The sequence below is a fragment of the Arvicanthis niloticus genome, chromosome 24 (assembly GCF_011762505.2).
Source record: "Arvicanthis niloticus isolate mArvNil1 chromosome 24, mArvNil1.pat.X, whole genome shotgun sequence".
Classification (NCBI taxonomy): domain Eukaryota; kingdom Metazoa; phylum Chordata; class Mammalia; order Rodentia; family Muridae; genus Arvicanthis; species Arvicanthis niloticus.
The window spans coordinates 31,423,910-31,447,384 of record NC_133432.1 but is presented as its reverse complement, the minus strand read 5'-3'; the positions used below and the strand labels follow the sequence as shown (position 1 = coordinate 31,447,384).

The 23,475-nt window shown below is 52.3% G+C and overlaps 1 protein-coding gene across 17 annotated transcripts in view; it reads left to right on the top strand.

Moving 5' to 3' along the window:
- Positions 1–21,866, top strand: part of Iqce (IQ motif containing E) — a 50,853-nt gene extending 28,987 nt beyond the window's left edge. For 7 of the 17 annotated variants that reach the window (XM_076923534.1, XM_076923529.1, XM_076923532.1 and 4 more), the window contains 7 exons: positions 1,868–1,987; positions 2,335–2,456; positions 3,173–3,273; positions 4,738–4,821; positions 7,486–7,686; positions 8,235–8,383; positions 11,225–12,026. In XM_076923534.1, coding sequence (XP_076779649.1) covers positions 1,868–1,987; positions 2,335–2,456; positions 3,173–3,273; positions 4,738–4,821; positions 7,486–7,686; positions 8,235–8,362 — 756 coding nt within the window. In that variant the 3' untranslated portion in view covers positions 8,363–8,383; positions 11,225–12,026. Of the gene's footprint in view, positions 1–1,867; positions 1,988–2,334; positions 2,457–3,172; positions 3,274–4,737; positions 4,822–7,485; positions 7,687–8,234; positions 8,384–11,224; positions 12,027–17,670 lie in introns of those variants that run through there. The other 10 variants (XR_013107143.1, XR_013107137.1, XR_013107140.1 and 7 more) reach the window with 7 other exon arrangements.
- The last annotated feature ends 1,609 nt before the right edge of the window (positions 21,867–23,475 follow it).

Genomic DNA, 23,475 nt, shown 5'->3' with positions numbered 1-23,475 from the left:
AGAAGAGGGCATTGGATCTCATTACAGATGGTTGTGAGCCACCATGTGCTTGCTGGGAATTGAACTTAGTACCTCAGGAAGAGCAGTCAGTGCTCTTAATCACTGAGCTATCTCCCCAGCCCCTTGAAGGAGTTTCTTTAAGTCCTGACTTGTTGGGAAATTAATTCAAACTCTGAAATGAAGTTTAAAATACACTAGTAACAGAAGCATAAAATGGAACACCCGAGTAACTTCGCATTTTAAAAATTCTTTTACACAGCCTTTCCTCCATTCCCATGTTCAGTTCTGAGCTGACCGTTCCCACATGCTCAGCCACAGACGCCAGGACACGCGTGCTGTGACTCAGGGAGTGTTGAGCACTAGAGCCTTGTTGTCCCCATGGGATAGATGGGAAAGGACACAGGGTTGTCCCAACAGGAGAGATAGCAGAAAGAAGCAGGTTATGGTGACAGTGAGATTAGAGTAAGATACTGATATTTGTTACTGGGACCTCCTAGATGCTAGATGTGCCACTACCACTGAGCCACACCCCAGCCCCTCACTGGGGGATTCTAGGCAGGGGTTCTACCACTGAGCCACACCCCAGCCCCTCACTGGGGGATTCTAGGCAGGGGCTCTACCGCTGAGCCACACCCCAGCCCCTCACTGGGGGATTCTAGGCAGGGGCTCTACCACTGAGCCACACCCCAGCCCCTCACTGGGGGATTCTAGGCAGGGGCTCTACTGCTAAACCAAGCTTGTAGCCTTCCCTGTATTTTTATTTTGAGAGGAAGTTTTGCCACATTGTCCAGGCTGGCCTTGAACTTGTTTGTGATTCTCCTTTCTCCAACTTCAATCTTAAGTAGCTGAGATAGCAGGCCTGCACTGTCAAGCCCTCTTCCTTGTGGTTCTTCCTGCCTAGATGTCCCTTCTTGCTCTGGGGCTTGCCAGTTAGGTTAGCTCACCTGGTGCTCGGCTTCAGCCTGGACACTGTGCAGCCATTAGGTGTTCTAACTTAAGCCGGGCTCAGAGCTCAGCCTCCATCTGAGACTAGATGTCTCTAGCCTCAGTTACTGACTGCTCTTTACTTTGGCTCATTGGTCATTGTGTACAGGGGTCATCCATTCACCCCAAGAGCTAAGACAAGCAGGCATGGCCAGCAACTTCATGGCATCAAATCTGCACAAGGGTTGGGAACATGGCTCAGTGATGAGCCCCTGCCTAGAATCCCCCAGTGAGGGGCTGGGGTGTGGCTCAGTGGTAGAGCCCCTGCCTAGAACCCCCCAGTGAGGGGCTGGGGTGTGGCTCAGTAGTAAAGTGCTTGTCCAGAGTGCAGGAGGCCCTGGGTTCAGACACCAACACTCAAAAACCAGAAACATATCTTGCTGTAGCTTTGTGACTAGGAAGGATGTGTTTGAAAGGAAGTCTATAAGACAGATCAGCCCCGCTGTGGAGACATACCAGTACGTGAGGTCTCCAGGACAGACACTGTGGTGCACATCTACAATCCCAGCACTCAGGGGTGTCAAAAACATGAGGTTCAGCACACATTTGAGGTCTTCCAGAGCTATGCAGCAACACCCTGACTGGAAAAGCCCAAGTAACATGTAAAGTCTGAACTATTATTAGCAGCTAGTATAACTGTGCTTAGCAACTAGTTCAACTGTGTTCAGGATTGGTTTGCGGGGGCTGGGGGTGGAGGACAGCCAGCATGTGCCTTTCTCTCCCTGAGGGGCCAGCACACGCATCAGCATGGGGGGTTAAGAGGAGGCAGAGGGAGGCACTGTGACATGGCCCTGAGGTTACACAGCAGTAAGAGGAGTTTTCTCCATAACTCTTTCATCTTCACCCAGTGCCGTGTTCTGAGTCCTTCCTTCTTTCCTGCCAGGCAGCGACTGTGCTCCAGGCGGCCTTCAGGGGACATCTAGCTCGTTCAAAGCTTGTACGAAGCAAAGCCCCAGACTGCAGGTCTCCGAGCCTGCCGGGCCCTCCTAGCCCTCTTAACCAGGTAACTGTGGGAATGGATGGACACTCCTCAGCCCTGCCTCAGCCCCTCTTGCGTTCTTCAACAGAGGAATCTCAAGCCCCTTACAGGCCGCTAGCCTTCCCGGCTGAGATGAGCCTGGTGCTCTGCCCATCCCGTGGTGGGACAGCCCCCAGCGGCCCCTTTGACATGTCTCGGGCGAGTTTAGCATTGAAGTCTGAACCAGCACTCCTCCCAGTGAATGCAGGAGGGGAGTGAGGGAGGACACTGTTAGGAGTCAGCTGGGAAGCCCCCGGGGGTGATATTTGCCTGGTACATTTGGAGACAAGGTGGCCCCAGACAACCCTCTCCCCCCTTGTCATTGACTGCAGAGCTCTCCTACTCCCCGTGTCCCAAGCCCCGTCTCCCCAGCTGAGGACAACCCAGCACAGGAGGAGGCCATTGTCGTCATCCAGTCCATCCTCCGTGGATACCTGGCCCAGGCCAGGTTCATGTGAGTAGGCCAAAGGCACCTCTGTGCTGAGTTACTTCAGGGGTGGTTGATACCCAATTTAGGGCCAACTAGGACTCCAGTAGGACATGGCATGTGTTGTCATGGCACTCTGTGTGAGCCATGGCCTGGCAGTTCACCATAGCAACTGTTAGGGGAGGCCATAGGCTCTTGCCCTCTGGAGAAGACTTTCTAGGATGCATCTCCATGGTAGATTGAAGGCAGCAAGTAAATGTGTGGACACCTTATGGAAGAGGGCCCATAAGTGTGTGGGTGCTGAGGGCCTGAGCTCACATAGTGACCATGGCCCACCTGTAATCCTAGCACGCAGGAGGCTGAGATTGACTTGGGCTACATAAAAAATTCTGATTTAGCCTGAGCTATATGGTGAGTTCTAAGCAGCCGGCTACAGAGTGAGTTTGTGGCCAACCTAGGTTATTTATCCAGAGGGTCTCAAAAAGACAAACCAGTAAGACTCTGACCATCCAGAGCTCAATGGGGGAGGAGGGGACTGGTGAGCTTTGAGGACATGAACCAAGGGCACAGACTCAGGGCCAGCAGTGTCAGGGCCCTTGGCACATGTCCACAGTCCTTGGCACATGTCCACAGTGTCTCACCTGTGGAAGAAGCTGCCCCATGGGCCTGAGTGCTGGAGCAGGCAGGCCAGGGTGGTCTGCGTTCTCCATCCCCTGGCTCAGCCAGAGCTTTCTGTCTTCCAGTGCCAACTGCTGCCGAAAGATAGCCGTGTCCTCTCAGAGGGGAGCTGTTTCAGTGACACCCTCAGAGTCTGCCTCCCCACCCTCCCTCGCAGCTTCTCCAGGTAATGTCATTCACTTGGTCCTGACACAAGGGGGAGGCAGCCATCCAATCCAAGGTTTAAGCCAAAAGAAGGCTGAGTCCCCAGTGGCTTGTCCCCAGTGTCAGCTACCTCGACCTAAGTTCATAACGTATGCCAGAGACCCCAGACTCACCCTCCATTGCTGCTGGGACTACAGCTGGGGGTTGAGGCAGTTGGTGGCAGTGGTCTTGGTCCTGTGCCCATGTGTCCCCTGCAAAACTGTGCAGTCAGACCTTACCTGGCTTTCACCTCTCCAGGGCTCCTTGGGCCAGGGTTTCTCCTGACTGCTTGTTTAGGGAAACACTTTTTATTTCCTTTTCTACTCCATGAAAGCCCCAAAGCTGGTTGAAGATCTAGCTTAGTGATAGAACACGGCAGTGCCTGTGAGGCCCTGGTTCCATTGAGAACAACAAGCCGAGCGCTGGTGGCGCACACCCTCAATCCCATCGCTCAGGAGGCAGAGGCAGGCAGATCTCTGAGTTCAAGGTCAGCATGGTCTATAGAGCAAGTTCCAGGACAGCCAGGACTACACAGAAACCCTGTCTGGGGGAAAAAAATTGGGTAAAGAAGCCCAGAGCTGGCAGGGGAGCAGGGGTGTTGCTTGGTTGGTAAACTTGCCTTCAGGGCAATAGAAGGATCCAAGTTCAGTTCCCAGGCCCCACATCTTAACCCCCCTGGGCATGGTGATGCATGCTTGTAATGTCAGTACCAGAGAGGAAGAGACAGGAAGGTCCCTGGGGCTCATCGGCCAGCTGGCTTAGCCAAATGAGCAAGTTTCTGGCCAGTGAGACCCCCTGTCCTAAAAAAGAAAAGAAAAAATGAGCAGCATCTGAGAGACGATGCCAAGATTAACCCACACGTGAACAACATATGCAAACACGTATGCATACACACATACACACATGTACAGGTATATACACACATATAAAAAGCAAGCCCAGGGCACAGGCAGTCTCTGTCCCCAGCTATGAGGGCTGGCCCACACTGAGGTGTAGTCCCTGTAGGGCCCCTGCCTGTGGGGCATCTCTCTTCACGAGCAAAGACCTGAGCAAAACAGCCCAGTGCAGTCCACTAGTCCATGGGCTCCACTGTTCGGTGGATTGGCCCGCAACCCCTCCTCAGCTACAGCAGTGGCTTCCTGTGCCTGAGGTGGACAAGGAGAAGCAAGGAGGCTGTTGGGGGCGTTGGGTCATGTTAGATGTAGAAGTTCAGCTGAGTTTCTGCCCATGCGTATGACGGCCCAGGGATCTGAGTCACTGGTGCTTCCCAGACATCTCTGTGCTGAGCCCCTGAGTCCCTGAGTGTCGGGTAGAACCAAGAAAGGCTGGCAGGGTCCGACAAGAGCTGGCTGCCAGGGACAGGAGGTGGGTGGTTGCTGGGATAACCAGGTAGGTTGGCTGGCCCTGCCCAAGACTGACATGCCTTATACTGAATGGGATCCATCAGGAGAGGGCAGCGAGGCGAGCGGTGGGGAGGCTGCTGAGGATGAAGATGAGGCAGAGGAGCCGCCAGACCTGCAGCCCTACTCAGGTAAATGTGTGTGGCAGCGGTGGTCAGAGCAGCACCTTCCCAAACAAGCCCCCAACTCAGACAGCAGAAGGAGCACACAGTGAAGACAGGGTCATAATGCTGACTCCCACCTCACCCAAAGACCTGGCTAGCTGGTCTTCAGTCCAGCTAGTGCTCACCCTGCAGTTTTTGTTGTCTCACTTGCAATAAAACCCAAGGCCTTATACAAGCTAAAGAAATGCAGTTGAGCCACGCCCCCAGGCCCTCACTGGGGGATTCTAGGCAGGGGCTCTACCACTGAGCCACACCCCAGCCCCTCACTGGGGGATTCTAGGCAGGGGCTCTACCACTGAGCCACACCCCAGCCCCTCACTGGGGGATTCTAGGCAGGGGTTCTACCACTGAGCCACACCCCAGCCCCTCACTGGGGGATTCTAGGCAGGGGCTCTACCACTGAGCCACGCCCCCAGGCCCTCACTGGGGGATTCTAGGCAGGGGCTCTACCACTGAGCCACACCCCAGCCCCTCACTGGGGGATTCTAGGCAGGGGCTCTACCACTGAGCCACACCCCAGCCCCTCACTGGGGGATTCTAGGCAGGGGTTCTACCACTGAGCCACACCCCAGCCCCTCACTGGGGGATTCTAGGCAGGGGCTCTACCACTGAGCCACACCCCAGCCCCTCCCTGGGGGATTCTAGGCAGGGGCTCTACCACTGAGCCACACCCCCAGCCCCACAGTAAGGGATGCTCTACCCTTATGTATCAGTCCTTCGTGGGGCAGAGTTGGGGGTTTGTAGACACATACTGTAAGCTGAGTCATATTTCCAACCCTTAGCTAGTTTTAACTGGAACCGTCATTCCCCTTTAATTCCCAGCAGCCCCATAGGAGCTGGTTTAGGAGGACTGTCACACCATGAGTAACCTGTGTCACAGTTGAAACTCACTTCTACCTCAGCAGTCACTCTCCAAGCTTTGTCAGAGCTTTACTGTTCTCTTCAAACCCTGTCTGCAGAGCGCAGTGAGCCCTGGGATTTCAGAGAAAGCAGGCACACAGACACCAGAACCCCAGAGCCACCGCCAGCCTGCAGTCCCCTAGGCTCCCAGAGGCTTTAGCCCGTTCTCCAAAAAGCTGTCTGTGCTGATTTCAGCGGGTCCGGTGTCTGGTGACCTTTAAACTGTTTAGTTGGGGCTGAGACGTTTGTTTATGCTGCTCTTTCCTCCTCTTGTCAAATGAAATTTTAAAGTGGCAGATTTGTCACTGTGTAGACTGGCCCAGAAGCATCCACTGCTGAGCCGTCCCGACCCCAGGATCAGTGTCCATGTGAGAAAAGTGAATGACTGCTTCCTTTGAGCTGATTGTGTTGGGGCTGGGCATTGGTTGGTTTGTTGTTGCAACAGGCTCTCAGTCCATGGCCCAGGGTAGCCTTTACCTGACCGCTTCCTGCCTGTGCCTCCCAAGGCAAGGCATCCCAGGCAATGCAAGCATAAGAGCCACACCCAGCCCTTGGCTGTGCTTTTAAAGAACATTGAATACAGTGGTGCCTGCCTTCAGTCCTGGGAGGCAAGAGGATAAGGTGCCCCAGAGCAGTCAAGAAAGACTGAGGCTAGCCTGAGGTTATGAGATCCTGTCTCATAAAAGAAAGGCAGGGGATTGGAAAGGTGGCTTGTTAGTTCAGAACACTGGCTGCTCTTCCCGAGAGCCTGGGTTCAGTTCCCAGCACCCACATGGTAGCTCACAACTCTGTAACTACAATGGACACATGGTGGTGCATAGACATACATGCAGGCAAAACACCTATGCACATAAAAATAAAACTTTTTTTCTTCTTTTTGTTTTTCAAGACAGGGTCTCTCTGTGTAGCCCTGGCTGTTCTGGAACTCATTATGTAGCCAAGGCTGGCCTCGACCTCAGAGATCCACTGCCTCTGCCTCCTGAGTGCTGTAATTAAAGGCGTGCGCCACCACCACATGGAATCAAAACAAAACTCCCCCTTTTTTAAGAGAAAGGGAAAGAGGAAAGGGGTGAGAGAGCAGAAGGAATGAGAAAGAAAAATTAAAATAAAGACTAATGCCGCAGGCCAAAGTCCCAGGAATCCAGAAGCTGAGGCAGGAGGATCATAAGTTAAGGCTTAGCCAGGGCTACATAGTAAGACCCTATCTCTGCCTGGTCTACAGAGTGAGTTCCAGGACAGCCAGGACTACACAGAGAAACCCTGCCTCAAAAAAACAAAAAACAAAACAAAAAAAAAAGGCCCTATCTCAAAAATAATGTGCCCCCCAAAAAATGGCTAGGGAGGCACTGGTAAAGCCAGGTGCAGTCAGTCATATGCTAACCCTAGAACTCCTGTGAGGAGACAGATGGAGGAGGGAGAGACCAGCAGCAAACAGCAGAGGGACCCTGAGGCAGACAAGCTGGGAGGTGAGGACCCCAACTCCGGTTGTCCTTGGCCCTCTTCGTCCACACCATGGTACACGGTGCCTACACTGAGAGAGTATGAAATACAGTAAAAGAAGACCTGGGGACGGCCATTAAGCTTTCTGCGGCTGCAGTGTACATGAACTGTGGTGGGAGCTGTTGAGGAAGAGCTGGACAGCCATGTCATCTGTTTCACTGTTGGGTTGGAATCTTCTTGTTCTTTTTAAATCTCAAAACTGTAACCGATCATCCCCGCCTTCGTTGTTAGGAGCAATCGGTGTGGGGCTCTATGCCGAGGAGGAGCAGAGGGAGACGGTCACATTTGAACCTGCTCCCTCAGTCCCCAACTCCACCCGAGGGGGCTGCGGGGACTGCCTGTCCCCATCCAGTCTGGAGGCTGTGCCCAGTGTGAAGGAGGTGATGTGTGAGGAAAGGAGCAGCAGCAGTGGAAGTGCAGGGCCGTCCCTGGGTAAGTCCCGTCCCCCCCCCAGCCCCCCCATCCCGTCCCCTGTCCCGTCCCCCGGCCTCATCTCCACTCCACACCAAGCAGGGCAGGCTGGGGGTTGGGGAGCTGTGCAGCCAGGACCTGCTATACACAGGGCCACTCAGTTCTGAATCCCTTTGCATGGGCTTGTTTTCTGAGCTAATCTTAGTCTGTAGGACTACTCTGTAGTCCAGACTGGCCTCAAACTCACTGTATGACCCAAGCTAGCCCCAAATGTGTGATCCTTCCCCTCCTCTTCTTCCTCCTTCCCCTACTGCCCCTTTAGCTCTCCGGGTGTATCACCCAGTAGGCTTGCAAGTGTTTTAATATCAGCAGCTGCCAGACTATCTCAAGGGCAGGAGCCAGCAAGAGGCTCCATAGTGTCATTTGCAGGGGCTCTGAAGGTGGGCCCGTGGCTGTGTGGGAGAGCCTTCAGTCTTGAGTGCCAGGAACTGCAGATGGCCGTGTGTGTAGCCCGTCTACACCCTGTGACTGACTCTCAGTGGCTGACTTCCCTCTCTGGTTCCTTTCAGCTGAGCCCTGTCCCCCAAGACTGCAGCCCTTGTCACCGCCACCCGTGGAGGACGTCTGCTCGGATGACTCAGATGACATTATCTTTTCGCCATTTCTGCCCAGGAAGAAAAGCCCCTCCCCATTCTAGGACCCCAGTCATTGCCTCCAGGTGAGGTGGCTGTGGGGACAAGTTAGAGAACTCTGACTCTAAGAAGATGGCTATCTTGCTGGGGAAGAGCCCTGCCTCGCTCGGGAACACCTCAGCCATCCATTTTCTTATGTGTCGTGCCCGTGCCTTTGAGGGATCCTGGTGGCTCTGTGCTCTCTGGGGATGGAGGGAAGAACGGAAGGAGGGAGGGTGGCTACCTCCCACTTCCATGTCTGGCCTCCCAGGGCAGCGGCGAGTCCTGCAAAGATGAGAACTTGCCCTCAACCTTGGCACTGTCAGCTGCCATGTAGGCCTAGCCTTCCTGGTCCGCTGCTGCCCAGTGCCTTAACAGGTGCTACAGCTAAGTCTCCCTTGCCCACAGCAGGATGCAGTCATAGGAGAGCCAGCAAGAAGCTGTGGACATCAGGGCTCCCAACTGAGTCCCTGTCACATGGGCTCCTTATTCCTCCTGTTCTTATCCCCCACCACCTCCACCCCCACCCCAGGAGCATGAACTCTGGGAAGAGTACCAGGCAGCAGCAACACAGAATGGTACAGCCACTAATGAGAAGCGGCCCGAGGATGGCTCAGGTCACCCAGACACAAGGCAGACAGCAGGGCCGGGAGGCAGCCCATTGTCCCAGAGGAGATAATGTCTCAGGGAAGGACAAATTCCAGTCCGAGCCTGTCACTGGTAGTGCAGAGGTACCTGCAGACCACCAGTGCCATCTGGCCCACGAATCATTCAGCAGCTTGAGGTGTTGGCCCCTTGTCTGTGAAATTAGCTCCTGTCAGTGGGTGAGAATGAGGGACTTCGGGCTTGGGCAGGGTTTTAGAAGTACCCAGAGTGAGCAGTCATGAGTTGGGGTAGGGTTCCATGTAGCTTAGGCCTGCTGCCCAAGTGTGCCCTGGAGAGTGCCTGTTGGACTGGCCACTGGTTTTCTCCATAGGTCACTGGAGATGGAACTTCCGGGTTCCATAGAACTGGCATTTGTCTCAGGAAAGACCTAATGTTATAAGGTTCCTTCTTGAACTAGACAGTGGGAACACCCAAAAGGTTTGCTTTTAGGGACCATTTAATTCCTGGCCTCCTTCTCCACAAAACACCTGCCTGATATGGCACACAGCAGGCTGGGCATGGGAGACCCAGGAAGTGAGCTGGACTTGGCAGTTAGTGACCAGGAAGGGGGCCCAGCTTTGTCTACCTGCTTCCTGGAAGGTTTAAGTACCCCTAATATTGTGATGGGACCAGGGGCAGCTGCCTACCCATTTTTCTCCACCAGGGGGCAAAAAAACAACTCAGCCAGGACCCTGGCTGGCTCTTTTGGCCTGTAGGCTGCCTGCCAAGTTAGTTTCTCAGTGAACTGATGGCTACTTTACTCACATGGCAGCCGACTGGAGCCCTTGTAGATCTGCTTCCATGTCAGAATTTGGCTCTGTTCCCTGTGATTGATGCCACCACTTGAAGCTTCAGATCCCACCCTCTAAGACCTAAGACAGCGGCTACAGGTGGCCCTCGTGTGCCTGTACCTTCCCTGGGGCCAGCAGGGGTCTGCATACCGCCCCCTGCCCCCCTCCCTTGTTTAACAGCAGCCATTTGTGCACTGAGTGTTCTGAGTGAGCAAGCAGTCACAAGTTGGGGTGGGGTGTCTGCACCTTCACCCAAGGGAGTGCTCCACCTCAGGAAAAGGGGCTATGCAAGATGGCACCCCAGCTGCAGGGCAGGACCAACCTGTACACCCAGCCTGGCTAGTAGGTAGTGAGGTCTGATCAGCCCCTGCACCTGGGTTTTCTGAGAACATGCCTCTGAAAAACAGGGAAGCTGTAACCCTCCTGTGCTTTGGTGCAGCAGCCAATCTATTAAAGGCCAACCCTGTCTTAAAGCTGCCCCAGTAAATGTGGGTGCCTGAAGCCTCTGGCTTTGGCAGGTGTCCTGTGTCCTCTGCACTCCACCCACGCGCCATTGCCAGAGCAGATTGCCCCTGGCTTATCTGAATCAGAGAAAGCGCCTGGGGGAGGGGCATGGTAGCCTGTCTGGGGTCTGGGGGCAGTGCAGTGAGCTCCCCCTGACCTCTCCAGGAGCTGATGTGGGAACTGGAAGTCCTGCCGGCCTGAACCTCACCTGATATGTAAGACAGAGTCCATGTGCTTGGCTTGGTTTTGTAGGTAAAGTTTCCCACGCCTGACTGGCCGGCTAGGGCCATTGACAAAACCAAAACTACAGAGGGATGAGGTCTATGCCAACCGCCAGGGACTATGGTAGGATCGGGGGAGGAGCAGAGGCCGTGGCTGGGCCAAGCCTTCTGAGAGTGTGACTAGTCTGGGACACAGTCAGCTGTGGCCTGTGAACTGTAAGTGGGGCCTTAGGAAGCAGCACAATTTATCCCTGGGGGTAGTAGGAATGGAGACATTTCTGAGGGCCTTAGACCTCAGTATTCAGAACCAAAGCGGGCCCAGGTATGTGCACTGAAACGGGTAAGTGACGTCACTGTGCCCCATAGCACCACCTCCACATCACCTTGAGGCTTAAAGAACAGGAGTGAGCCTTCTGTGTAGGCTGGTAGGTAGTTCATCTCTAAAAGAGCCTGTGCTCTCTCTGTGACCCACTCTTTAAGCAAGCACTGACACAAGAAAAAGTAGACGGTGACCCTGCCCCGTGGGTGGCATCTGCCTGCTGACCGCCACACTGCTGCAGCTGACCTGTGTGGACAGCTGAAAAAGTGAATGGCTCCTCACACCACTCACACTCACATGCTTGCTGGAGGCCCTGGGCAGCTCTGGAGAGTGCACAGGAAGCCAGCTGGGCTTGGAGCATGGTGCTTGCAGGGACCTTATGAGATGCTGTTCCTCTTACCTCAAAAGCCAGGAACAGACTGGAACCACCCTCCTTGAAGACGCCATCCCTGTGAAAAAGCAAGATCCAGGAAACACCACATCTCTCTGCTCTCCTTGCTTCACCTCCACCCACCAGATGCAGCTGAGGAGGAAGCACAGAGAGGGGGTTGGTACAAACCAGGCTTCCCAAAACTAGCAAAACAGACAGCAGTGAGCTGTGTGTGGGTGGGAGCAAACCTGTGGAGATTGAATTCAGTGAGCTTTTGTACGGTGCTGGGGATGGGGCTGGGGCTGGGGCTGGGGCTGGGGCTGAGGTCGTCCTATATGCTAGGCAAATGCTCTATTTCTGAGCCACACCTCCAGCATGACCGCATGCTTAATGCAGTATGACCACAGGGGCATGCAGCATTCAGAGGGGCCTTAGAAGCCGCCAAGACCACAGACCCTGTAGACCTTTTGATGGGTGACCAGAACTAAATTGCCAGGGCCCTGTGCCTGGCGTTTGTGTAAAGTCCCACAGCAGGTCAGGAGCTTTTTGTAGGTCCACTCATTTCAGCATCAAGGAGTGACTGTGCCTGAATGCCCCTGACTGCAGGTGCCGGCTGGATTCCGTCTGATAAATGTCTATTTTTGTCTCCCGAGGAAGGAGTGAGGACTGTGGCTTCAGTCTCGCAGAGCCAGAGCCCTCTGTGTGAAGAGCCCAATCATTAGAGAAAGAGGGAAGTTAAGCGCAGAACAGATGTCTTTAAACCTATAAATACCTTCCCGGGAATGCGATCTCAACTTCTGAGGTCTAAATAAAAATTCCAGTATATCCTGGTCAAACTAATTGCAAACTCCTCCTTGGGGAGGGGAGGCAGTGTCCGTTTCCGTTCCCGTGTAGCTTAGAAGCTCTGAGGGCCAGAGACTTGGCAAACACAGATGACTGACATGGAGCCAGGCTGGCCCTTTCTTGAGGATTCTACCTACCCGAGGTTCACAGGGGTCTGCATATAGCAGCCATAACTGTAACCAACTAACCTGTCTAGTGCAAGCCATGGCTGGGCAAGCACCTGTCAAAGCACCTGCATCAAGAAGCTGGGAAATAAAACTCAAAGCAGCTCAGGCCAGTGACTTACTGGTATGGGGTTAAAAGCATGCACCACCACACCCAGCTAAAAAAATTATTGTGATTTATAGCCAGTACGATGGCTCAGTAGATAAAGGCACTTCTTGGTATCATGCCTGAAAACCTGAGTTCAGTCTTCACCCACAGGGTGGAAGAGAGAACCACAAATTGTCTTCTGACATGTGTATACATGTGTATGCATGTCATGGTGCGTGTGTGTGTGTGTGTGTGTGTGTGTGTGTGTGTGTGTGTGTGTGACAATGAGAACATTTGGACTCAGTGGTTAAGAGCACTGACTGCTCTTCGGAGGACATGAGTTCAAATCCCAGCAACCACATGGTGGCTCACAACCATTCATAATGGGGCCTGATGCCCTCTTATGGGGTGTCTGAAGACAGCTACAGTGTACTTACAAATAATAATAATAACTGGACTGGAGCAAAAGGGAGAGAAGGGAAGCGGGAAAATAATGAGAACATTTAAATTTTTGTATGTATGTATGTTTATATGTATATGTACTTGTTCATGTTTGTGAGGATATTCAAGTGTGTGTGAATGTGTGTTTTGCTTGCACATATGGTACTCTCAGAGGTCATAAGGGAGCATCGGATCCCCTGGAACCTGGAGTTACAGACAATTGTGAACCACCATGTGGGTGCTGGGAATTGAACCTCAGTCCCCTGCCAGAACAAGAGGTGCTCTTATTCACACTGAGCCATCTGTCCAGGCTCCACTGGACCTTTAGAGACAGTCTTTCATGGACCTGGATCCCCCTGAATCAGTTACACTGGCTGGCTAACACATCCAGGAATCAGCCTGTCTGTCCTTCCCACACTGGGTGTTTCACACGGGTGCTGCCTCACCAAACCAGTTGAGGTTGGCAATCTGAACTCGGGTCCTCAGGTTTCCATGGCAAGCTCTTTCGCTACCTAGCCATGCCCCAGGCCTTTTGTAAAAGTATAATTTTGTGGGTGTATGTGTATGGGGGTGTGCATGGACCACAGCATCCTGTGGAGATCAAAAGAAAGGTTGCAGGAGCCAGTTCATTTCTTCTGCTGTGTTGATAGCAGGGAATTGATCTCAGGTCTCGAGGCTTGGCAGCAAAACCTTAACCCGTTGAGCCTTATTACGGCCACTTCCTGGCTCTTTAATGGGAAAAAAACAACAAACCACAATGTTAAGTCACCCAGGTCGGTCTTGAACCCAGCCTGTAGCCTAAGACACGCCTTGAATGAGGGACCTTTTTGCCTCAACTTCCCAAGGAGCTAGGAATAGAGCCTGCACCACCCAGCCTGGCTCATACATGCCTTCTTAAAGTCTGGGGAACTGACTGACCAGGATAGTTTTAAATATGCGATTTCCCCAAGTCCTCGGGGAACACAGAAAAAAGAATTTGAATCCTCGTTCCCTTTGGCAGCGCTGTCAGGTTCAGAATACCAATGATGAGGACGGGAACAGGCTGGCCTGTCTGCACAGGCACCCACTAATAGCCATGCCTTCCCATGGGCTCCCTCAAGTTGGACCCAGTTACAGCTGGAGGGATGGCCCTATTAGTCAGTGCCTGCCTGAGGACCCTGGAAAAGGTTTCCATGGTGCTGGGGCTCTCTGAATAAGGAGAAAGGGGTGCCCCTGAGCTACTCGTTAATTAAGCCCAGAACAGCCAGGATTCAAAGAACAGTCCAGTGTGTGCCAGGGCTCCTGGGGGCCATTCATGGGACCCAGCCTGCGGATTCCTTCCTCTCAGCTCCTCTCTTCCCAGGCCGGCTTCTAAGAGATGAAAGCAGAGAGGCTGTGGTGTAGGCGGGGACGGGGCACCGCTGACATAATACATGAGAGAGGCTGTTCCCTGCCAGTGCCCACTCCCTCCCTTGGCATATGTGATGCTTCCCTTGGACAGGGCTGGCTGACGAGCCAGGGCTGACCCACCTGAAGTCCTGCCTCATCGCGTACCTCCCTGCCGCCTGCACTACCACTCCACTCCACTTCTTCATCTGTTCAGTGAGGTGTTTCAGGTGCTGTCCCCAGCATCTGCCCCTCTGGATACCTGGGGGGTTTTCATTACATACAGTAGTCAAACTTGGCTTGACCTAGGCCCCAAGCCTGCTGCTCTTGATCCTGTGAATGGCATAGCAAGCCACATGGTGGACCCTACCAGAACTTGAGGTCACCCGTTTGCGGCTACCTCTAAAACGATCCCACAGTGTCAGGTCATGTGGTCTACTGCCTCTGCAGCCCTCAGCCATGCCGCCACACAAGCACTTAGAGAGGAGAGCCGAGAAATTCTCCCTGTAGGCCCCAGGGCAAGACCCAGTTCCTGAAGAGGTTGACCTGCCATGTTCACACAAGACGTGTAACACACAGACACAAATGTACAAGTCGACATATGCACATGGCATACAGACATACAAATGCATGTGTGCACACAGATGGGTATATGGTCACAAAACTGTAGTGTACACGCACAAATACAGTACAAACATGAAAACACAGCCAGGCAGTGGTGGCACACGCCTTTAATCCCAGCACTTGGGAAGCAGAGGCAGGCAGATTTCTGAGTTTGAGGCCAGTCTGGTCTACAGAGTGAGTTCCAGGATAGCCAGGGCTATACAGAGAAACCCTGTCTTGAAAAATAAAAAAATAAATAAAAAATAAAAGAAAAAACAAAACAAAAAAAAACCAAAAAACAAAACAAAAAACATGGAAGCACATGTATATACAAAAATACATAAAAATACATGCAGGCTGAGGAGATGCCTGAGTAGGTTGTTTGCCAAGCAAGCAGGAGGCCCTAAGTTCGATTCCTAGAATGTATATTAAAATACAACAACAACAACAAAACTAGCCAGGCACAGTGGATCATGCCCTAAATTCCAGCACTTGGAAGGCAGAGGGAGGCAGATCACTGTGATTTTGAGAACAGCCTGGTCTACGTAGTTCCAGACCAGCCAAGGCTACATAGTGAGACACTGTCTCCAAAAATAAAACAAAACTCTAAGCAGCACACACATGCAGTCCAAGTGCTGGGGAGGGGAAGGCAAGCTGAGGCTTATTAGCCAGCCAGCCTGGCCAGCTCGAGGCTAGTAAGAGATCCTGTCTCAAAAAAACAAAACAAAACAAAACAAAAACCAACAACAAAAAAATAAGGTGGATGGTGAAGTTGACCTCTGGCTTCCCCATGTACACACATGCACACACATGCACACATGCATGCACACACATACATGCATACACACATGTACACAAATACTCAGATGCAAATATATCTGCAGTTCCTTTGGTTTGGGGGGTGGGGAGACCCGAGTGTTGGTGGCACACCCCTTTAATCCCAGCACTCAGGGAGGCAGAGGCAAGGTGGAACTCTGAGTTTGAGGCCAGCCTGGTCTACAGAGGGAATTCCAGGACAGCCAGGACTACCTTTTGTTTCCATTCCATTCTGAGTTCACCTGCTGTTAGCTGATCCTGCTGACACGTCTGGAAGCACTGTTTCCAGGCTCTGTTCCTCCAACTTTCCAAGATGCTGTGTGTGCGTGACTGAGAGAAGCAACTAGCCAGCCATTGTATGCTCTGGAATCCCTTGGAAGGGCCTAAGGCAGGTCAGTGGTTCAGAGGACCACCCACATGGTGCCTCACACCAGTCTGTAACTCCAGCTGGTGCTCTCTGGCAGGCACCAGGCATGTATGTAGTGCACACACACACACATGCTGATGAAACACACATAAAAATACAAAACTGAAAAGTTTAAATGATTACTATTGCTGTTTCCTGTAATCTTCGCTTTGTATGGGTGCATGGAAGAAGAGAGGTGGATGAAGGAAGAGTGGATGGGGAGGGTGGATGTAAAGATGCCTGGGGCAGATGGATGCGTGTATGGATAGAGATGGATGAAGGGTGGGCATAAAGGTAGATGAATAAAGGGATGTGTGGATGGATGAAAGACTGTGAAACAAAGATGAGAAGTGGGTGAAGGAGGATGGTTGGAGATATGGATAAAAGGAGGGAGGGAGGGAAGATGACAGGCTGGCTGATGGACAGGAGAGATGGGTGGGTGGGTACATGTAGAGATGGATGGATAGGTGCATGGTTGGATGGATGGACTGACAGCGGAGTGGCTGGACAGCTGGACAATAGATGTGTGTGTGGCTGGAAGGGAAGGAATGGGGTGGAGAGTAGACAGGTAAACACTATTCAAAACTGTCACGCGAGTGTGAATTGCAATTTGTGCTGTTTGAAAACTTAAAACATGGCATTTGCATTTTCTTCAACCAAACTAATGAAAAGAGAGCTGGGGGTGGTGGTGGTGGTGGGGTGGGGGAGACTGTTGGAATTCTGTCCACACAAGTCTCCAAGAGTGTGGTGGTGTGCCTGTGTTCAGGTTTCTCCTGGCCTCTTGCTGTGTTACAACATTACTGAAGCCGTGTATCTCAGGTCTTCTTGTGTGTGATGTTTTCAGATTTGTGCTGTGTGTGGATCTCCCCCACCCCCACCCCCTATTCTAACACCAAGTGAGTTCTACTCCCTATCTGAGCCCTGTGACCCACTACAGGGTACTTTTATTCTGCAGGGAATAGGGGTGAAGGGGAACAGAGAAAGGGATATGCATATAGATGGTGGATGAACACAGTGTGGCTCTGGGGTTCAGGAAGGAGGTTGTGTGGGGAGCCCTTGTGTTGAGGAATCTTGCTGGGGAGCTTGGACCAGCCCCCAAAAGATGTGGGAACAGAGAGTGCCGGCAGAATGATAGAGTCCACTGTTTAGAGAGAATGAATGAGCAGAGTGAGGGATAGTGTGAATGATGACCACCCCCAGTGCCCACTGGAGCCCCACTAATGACAGCTCAATGTCACCCTAAGACTCCCCAGCATGGGGGCGGGGTGCAGCCAGGCTGCTGGCTGAGATGGGGAGAGGCCTAATCGAGGAAGCAGCTTCAGATGAGAGAACATTTTTTGTTTTGTTTTTCAAGACAGGGTTTCTTTGTGTGTCCTGGAACTAGATCTGTAGACCAGGCTGGCCTTGAACTCACAGAGATCCTCCTGCCTCCTAAGTGCTGGGATTAAAGGCCTGTGCTACCACTGCCAGGCTGAGAACTTTATAAAATTAAATTTTTAAAAAAAAATTTTTTTTTGAGACAGCAGTTCACAATGTACCCTTGGCTGGCCTGCATCTCAGTATGTAGACCAGGCTAGCCTTAAGCAAGATTCCCCTACCTCTGCCTCCTGGGTGCTGGGATTAAAGATATGATAGAGTCCACTGTTTAGAGAGAATGAACGAGCAGGGTGGGGGATGGTGTGAATGATGACTACATTGCAATGCCCAGCTCCAAATGGATGGATTTTCTGTGCATCTCTCTTCTGTGATTTCTTCCAGAGCCGTCTGTCCCACCAGTGGCTCACAGAGGCCGGGAGAAGCAGAAAGGTGTGGCAAGATCTACAGAGGCTGGAGTGGGACCTCAGAGAGCACCTCCACTCCAGCTGTTTGTACAGGCTCTTCCACAGCCCAGACTTCTGATCCTCCCAAATGCGGGCATGATGGTGTGCACCAACGTGTCTGTCTTAGTTACGGTTACTGTTGCTGTGATGAAACACCACGACCAAAAGCAACCTGGGGAGGAAAGGGTTACTCAGAGTTCCATCCAACAACAGATCATCATCAAACACAGTGAGGGCAGGACCTCAAGCAAGGCAGGAACCTGGGGTAGGAGCTGATGCAGAGGCCATGGAGGGTGCTGCTTACTGGCTTGCTCAGCCTGCTTTCTTATAGAACCCAGGACCACCAAGCCCAGGGATGGCCCCACCCACAATGGGCTGGGCCCTCCCCCATGAATCACTAGTTAAGGAAATGCCCTACAGCTGGATTTTATGGAAACACTTTCTCAACTGGGGTTCTTCCTTTCACATAACTTTTACCTTGTGGCAAGTTGGCATAAAACTAGCCAGCACCGTGACCAACTTCACCCTAGATGAAGAGAAGCTCTTGTCTTCATAGCCAGCTCACTATGGGAGAAAGGACCCACACGCAGAAGAGTTTAGGTGTGGACCCACCTGGCCGGAGCAGCCAGAGCAGGTGAGTTAAGTGAGCCTCAGGTTTTCCATCTGTAAACCAGGAAGTGTGCCCTGGTGTGTCTCTGGATGCCTGTGAGCAAGCAGCTGGGAGTGGGGGTGGTGGTGCCTGTGCTGCCACAGGTGTTCTAGAAACATACACATCTGGCCTTACCCAGTATTCATCAATTACTGCCTGCTCCTCCTGGGGAAAGGCAGGGCCTGTCAGAGATGAGGCTGGTTCTGGGGACTTTGGACTTGGTCAGGAGGCCCTGCAAGGTCATAGAAAGGCTATCAAGGGAGGGGCAGAGAAAGAGCATGGCCTTCCCTGCCGGTGCTCTGGAGGACCTTGGCCTTGACCTTGAAAAGGCCTTCCTTTTTCAGAGTCCAGGCATTAGCCCGTGAGACTGAGGCCAGACTCAGATGGATCTGGAAGCTGCTTCTTCACCATGGCTGGTGCTGGGTGTACAGACAGGGAACCTCAGGGGTAGGCGCCACTAGAGGTTCTCTCTTAAAGCCCAAGGGCCCCAAACTGATCAATAAAGGGCCCCACCTCCCTGCCCTACAGTTCATTCTGAGTAAGATGAGTAGGAATGCTACCCCTCAAGGCAGCTTCCAGAACCTTCCCCACAAGTACTGCACAGGAAGGAGAAGGGCTCAACTTGGGGCTGCACTCCACAGCCAGCCTGGGAGCTACTTTTAACCCAGGTTCCTGGGAGCCCTGCCTCTCATTCTGTCTTGGGGGTAGCACCCTCTGGGTTCAAAGCCAGGAGAGAGAAATCTTTCCCTCACACACAGAGGCAAGGACAGCTTAAATGCAGTGCGTCAGTTTTTTTTGTTTTGGTTTGGTTTTGTCAGGTGGAGGCCAGGGTTCCAGAACCCCCTATTTTGGCCAGGCCGGTTCATCTAAAGTCCCCTAGAACCTCTTACTTCCCTCAGACTCACAGAGGGTGAGGTTCCATTTTCCAATATACTGACACAGGGAGCAAGGCCTGGGAGAATTCCTTACTCCCAAAAAAACCCCAGTTTACCAAGACAACGGGAAAGCATATCTTTGCCTTTCCTTCCTCCGTGTGTGTGTGTATGTGTGTGTGTGTGTCTGTGTGTGTGTGTGTCTGTGTGTGTGTCTGTGTGTTGTTGAAATGGGAATTGAAATCAGGGCCTTGCATGTTCTAAGTAAGGGCTCCAAGCTATGCTTGAGAGACCAGGCTGGCCTCAAACTCAGAGATTCGCCTGCCTTTGCCTCCTGAGTGCTGGGATTAAAGGCACGCGCCACCACTAACTGGCTTCTCTTTTCCTATTTTATTTTAAGAAGGATCTCACTAAGTTACCCTAGTTGCCTTTGAACTTACTCTAAAGTCCAGGCATCTCTTGAACAAAACTGTGATCTTCCTCCCTCAGCCTCCTGAGTGGCTAAGATGCTGCATGTGTGGCCCCAGGGCCAGCACCAAGCTTTCTCTACCTTAGGTCTGCTCTCTGCATGGAGGGGAATGTGTTCCTGGGCTGACAGGATTGAGTCAGCCCTCTCGGGGTTCAGAGGCCTCCTGCTGATTTACTGGTTCTCACTGACTTTCTGAAGGATAGATGAGACTGTCACCTGTCATTGCTGGCTCAGGTTGTATTGTGATGGCTCCACAGGCCTCTGAAGACAGTGTTGTCTGGCTGGCATCTCTCCAAAGTCCACCAAGCCACATGGCTAGATTAAAAAGAAATGTCCCTGTGGCTATTCTGTGGTCAGGATGCATCTGCTGTCCTGGGGTGTTTCAGGGAAACTAGGTACTCCCGACGGTTGTGTGGCCCAAGTGTCACCCTGCAGCACATCAATCCGTACAGGGGGAGTCTGGGCCTCCAGCCCTCTCCTCTTCCCTCCTAGTGCTGGTGAGGGCTGACTACGGAAACTGTGAACCTCACTGGATGGGATCCAAACAAAGGGAATTCCATTGTTCTGGCTGCGGCCACAGCATCTGGGGGCTGGGCCCAGGCTGGACATGTACAGCTGGCTTCTGGCTTTCTCCCACTGGTTGCAGGTCTTAGGACTTCTCAGGAGCCTCGGCACAACCACCTCTCTTCCTAGAGGGATAACCCCCGAAGGACGCCTGACCTCAGTCCCTGGGTCCTCTGTTTCAAATGTTTCTGCGAGGTGCTCCCTTCCAGTTGCAAGGTGCTCCCTTCCAGTTGTGAGATGCTCCCTTCCAGTTCTCAGTCCTCAGTGTTGGCTCCACACACTCTCTTTTTCTTTTCCATCAAGACAGGGTTTCTCTTCATAGCTTGGGCTCTCCTGGAACTTGCTCTGTAGACCAGGCTGGCCTTGAACTCAGATCTACCTGCCTCTGCCCACCCCCCCTCCCCCAAGTGCTGCAATTAAAGGTATGTGCCACCATGTTCAGCTCACATAGACTTTTTTATTTCTACCTTTAAAAAGATCAAACAGGTGGTATTTGTACATATGTACATTGTGTGCAAGCTCATTCACTTACATATATGGGTATAGAGGCCAGAGGTCAACTCATGTCATTTCCTCTATCATTTCCACGTTATTTTTGAGATGAGGATATCTCTCACCTAACTTGGAGCTCACCAATTGGCTAGACTGGCTGGCTAGCAGGTCCCCAGATCCAGTCATCTTTGCCTCCTCCCTCCGATGCTGGGGTTACAGATGCATGTCACTATGCCGGGCCTGTACGCAAGAGTTAATGGGGCTTCACACTCAGGTCCTCACGTTTCCCTGGAAGCACTTTACACACTGAGTGATCGCCCCAGCCCCTTAGCTCTGTCTCTGTCTCGCAAACCCTACTTGAGTCAAATGAAGGAAGAGAGGGAGAGAGGTAAGGAGAGCAGAGTGAGGGGAAGAGGCAGGCGGATCTCTGCCTCCTTTTCTAGGTAAGGTCTTACAACTTAGCCGACTTCAAATTTGCAATGTGTCACACTCGTGATCTGCTGCCCAGGTGTGTGACTTCATACCTGGCTTTTGCACATATCTTCTGGGGAACACAAATTGTCTGTCATTATGAGTTATTACATAATGCGCAGGCATCGTGGCCTTTATTGTAAGAAAATCTCCAATTTGATGAAGGGCTGGTGAGGGAAGGGTTGGTGGCCTGATACCAATCTGTGGTGGTTCGTGATTGACGGTTGATTCTCTGGTTTTTCTAGACAATGGTGGGACCTGGGCCTCAGTTCCTCTTCCTAGAGAGTGGTCAAAGGTCCAGCTTCCAGACATCATTGTACTCCCATGGGCAGGAAGAACAACGACAGCTCTGACCAGACAGTGCTGGCCAAGCTGGGCAGGGTGGAGGGCCTTCCTTCCTGCCTGCCCTGTGCCCACAGCCACTACTTGGCATTCCCTCCTTTAACTCCCATTCTCCCAGGAGACAGGCTGCCAATTTCCTGAGGTTCCTCTCTGCAGTAACTCTCTGAGCAGCATTAGGGTGGGGTCTCAGCTCCCCCAGGGACGTGCTGTCTGTCCTGTTCGACACTGTGTATAAGGGTACCTTCTCTCTATTACATTAAAAACTTTTTTTTTTCTGTGTGCATTGGTCTTTGGTCTACACGCATGCTGGTGTGAGCTCGTCGGATTCCCTGGAACTGAAGCTACAGACAGTTGTGAGCTGCCATGTGTGTTCTGGGGATTGAACCCCGAGTCCTCTGGAAAGACAGTCAGCGTTTGCAACTGCTGAGCCATCTCTCCAGCCCCTACAATTAAATTTTTACTCTGTGCGCAGTGCGCACTTGATGGCCAGAGGAAGAACTTGTGGAGTCTCTCATGGACCATGTGGAGGATGGGGTTGAACTCAGGTCCTCAAGCTTGGCCGCAAGCACCTTACCTGCTCACCCTCCCTCCCTGCTTTTTCCATTTAGACACCCCTTGTAACTTTTCCTTCAAGAACTCCCCCCAGGTAAGGGTTTCACTGACCAAACATACTACTAATTTAATCAAAAATATCACATTTCCTGTCCCCTTCCCCCTCTGCTTCCTTTTTTAGATAAGGTCTTACAACTTAGCCCAGGCTGACTTCGAATTTGCAGTGTGTGCCAGGCTTCAAACTTGTGATCAGCTTCCCCAGTGTATGACTTCATACCTGGCTTTTGCATATATCTTTTGGGGTATACAAGCTGTCCATCATAATGAATACAGAATGCACAGGTGTTGTGGCCTTATCAGAAGCATATCTCCATGCTGGGCAGTGGTGGCGAACACCTTTAATCCCAGCACTTAGGAGGCAGAGGCAGGCGGATTTTTGAGTTCGAGGCCAGACTGGTCTACAGAGTGAGTTCCAGGACAGCTAGGGCTACACAGAGAAACCCTGTCTCGAAGAAAAAAAAAAAAAAAAGCATATCTCCAATTTGACTAAGCTTCTGGTAATGGGAGAGGGACCTCCTAGACCTCATACCAATGTGTATGAACCCTGCCCATCATGACTATTGCTGGGACAAGCAAGGATCCAGGGCTCTCTGTGGAAGGTGCTGCAATAGAGGCCAGTAACTTTCCCAGCCTGTTGGTTGATGACACTCTCTGATGTGACCGTTCACCTTTGGAACTACAGAACCCTAAGGCAGAGCTGGGGGCAGGGCTAGTCCCCACTCTACAGGAGAGTCAAGCAAACAGCCTAGCCAGGTCCACTGGAGTGGGCATCTTACCTGCTGCACTGACTTCCACAGGCATGAAAGCTCAGCCGCCTGGGGTCGAGGCGAGGGGGGGGGGCACTCATTGCCATTTGACCCTGGAGTAAGAAGCCTAAGAACGTCTCACCTACCCCTCCAGGCTGTTTCCCAACTAGGTGGCTTCCTCCAGCCATCCAGAGCACTGAAACCTGCAGCTCTGGAAGGGCCTCTGCCCTTGGGCCATAGTGCAAAGCAGGAGATGCCTCACGCAGTTACACGAACTGAAAGACAGGTCTGTCAGGAAGCCACTGCCTAGCGGGTCAGGAGTGGGGCTACCTAGCCTTAGAGAAGCTGATGTGTCTTGTTTCTAAGAACATAAGGCCCCAGGGTTGTGAGTGGACAGAGCCAAGTGGATATGTAGGCCACTCCCGAGAGAAGAGCAAGAACTGTGCCCTGCTCCCAAACCTCCCGTTTCTATAGGCTGTGTCCTGACCAGTAGCTTCGTTTCCAAGATGGGAGACAGGGAACTTCC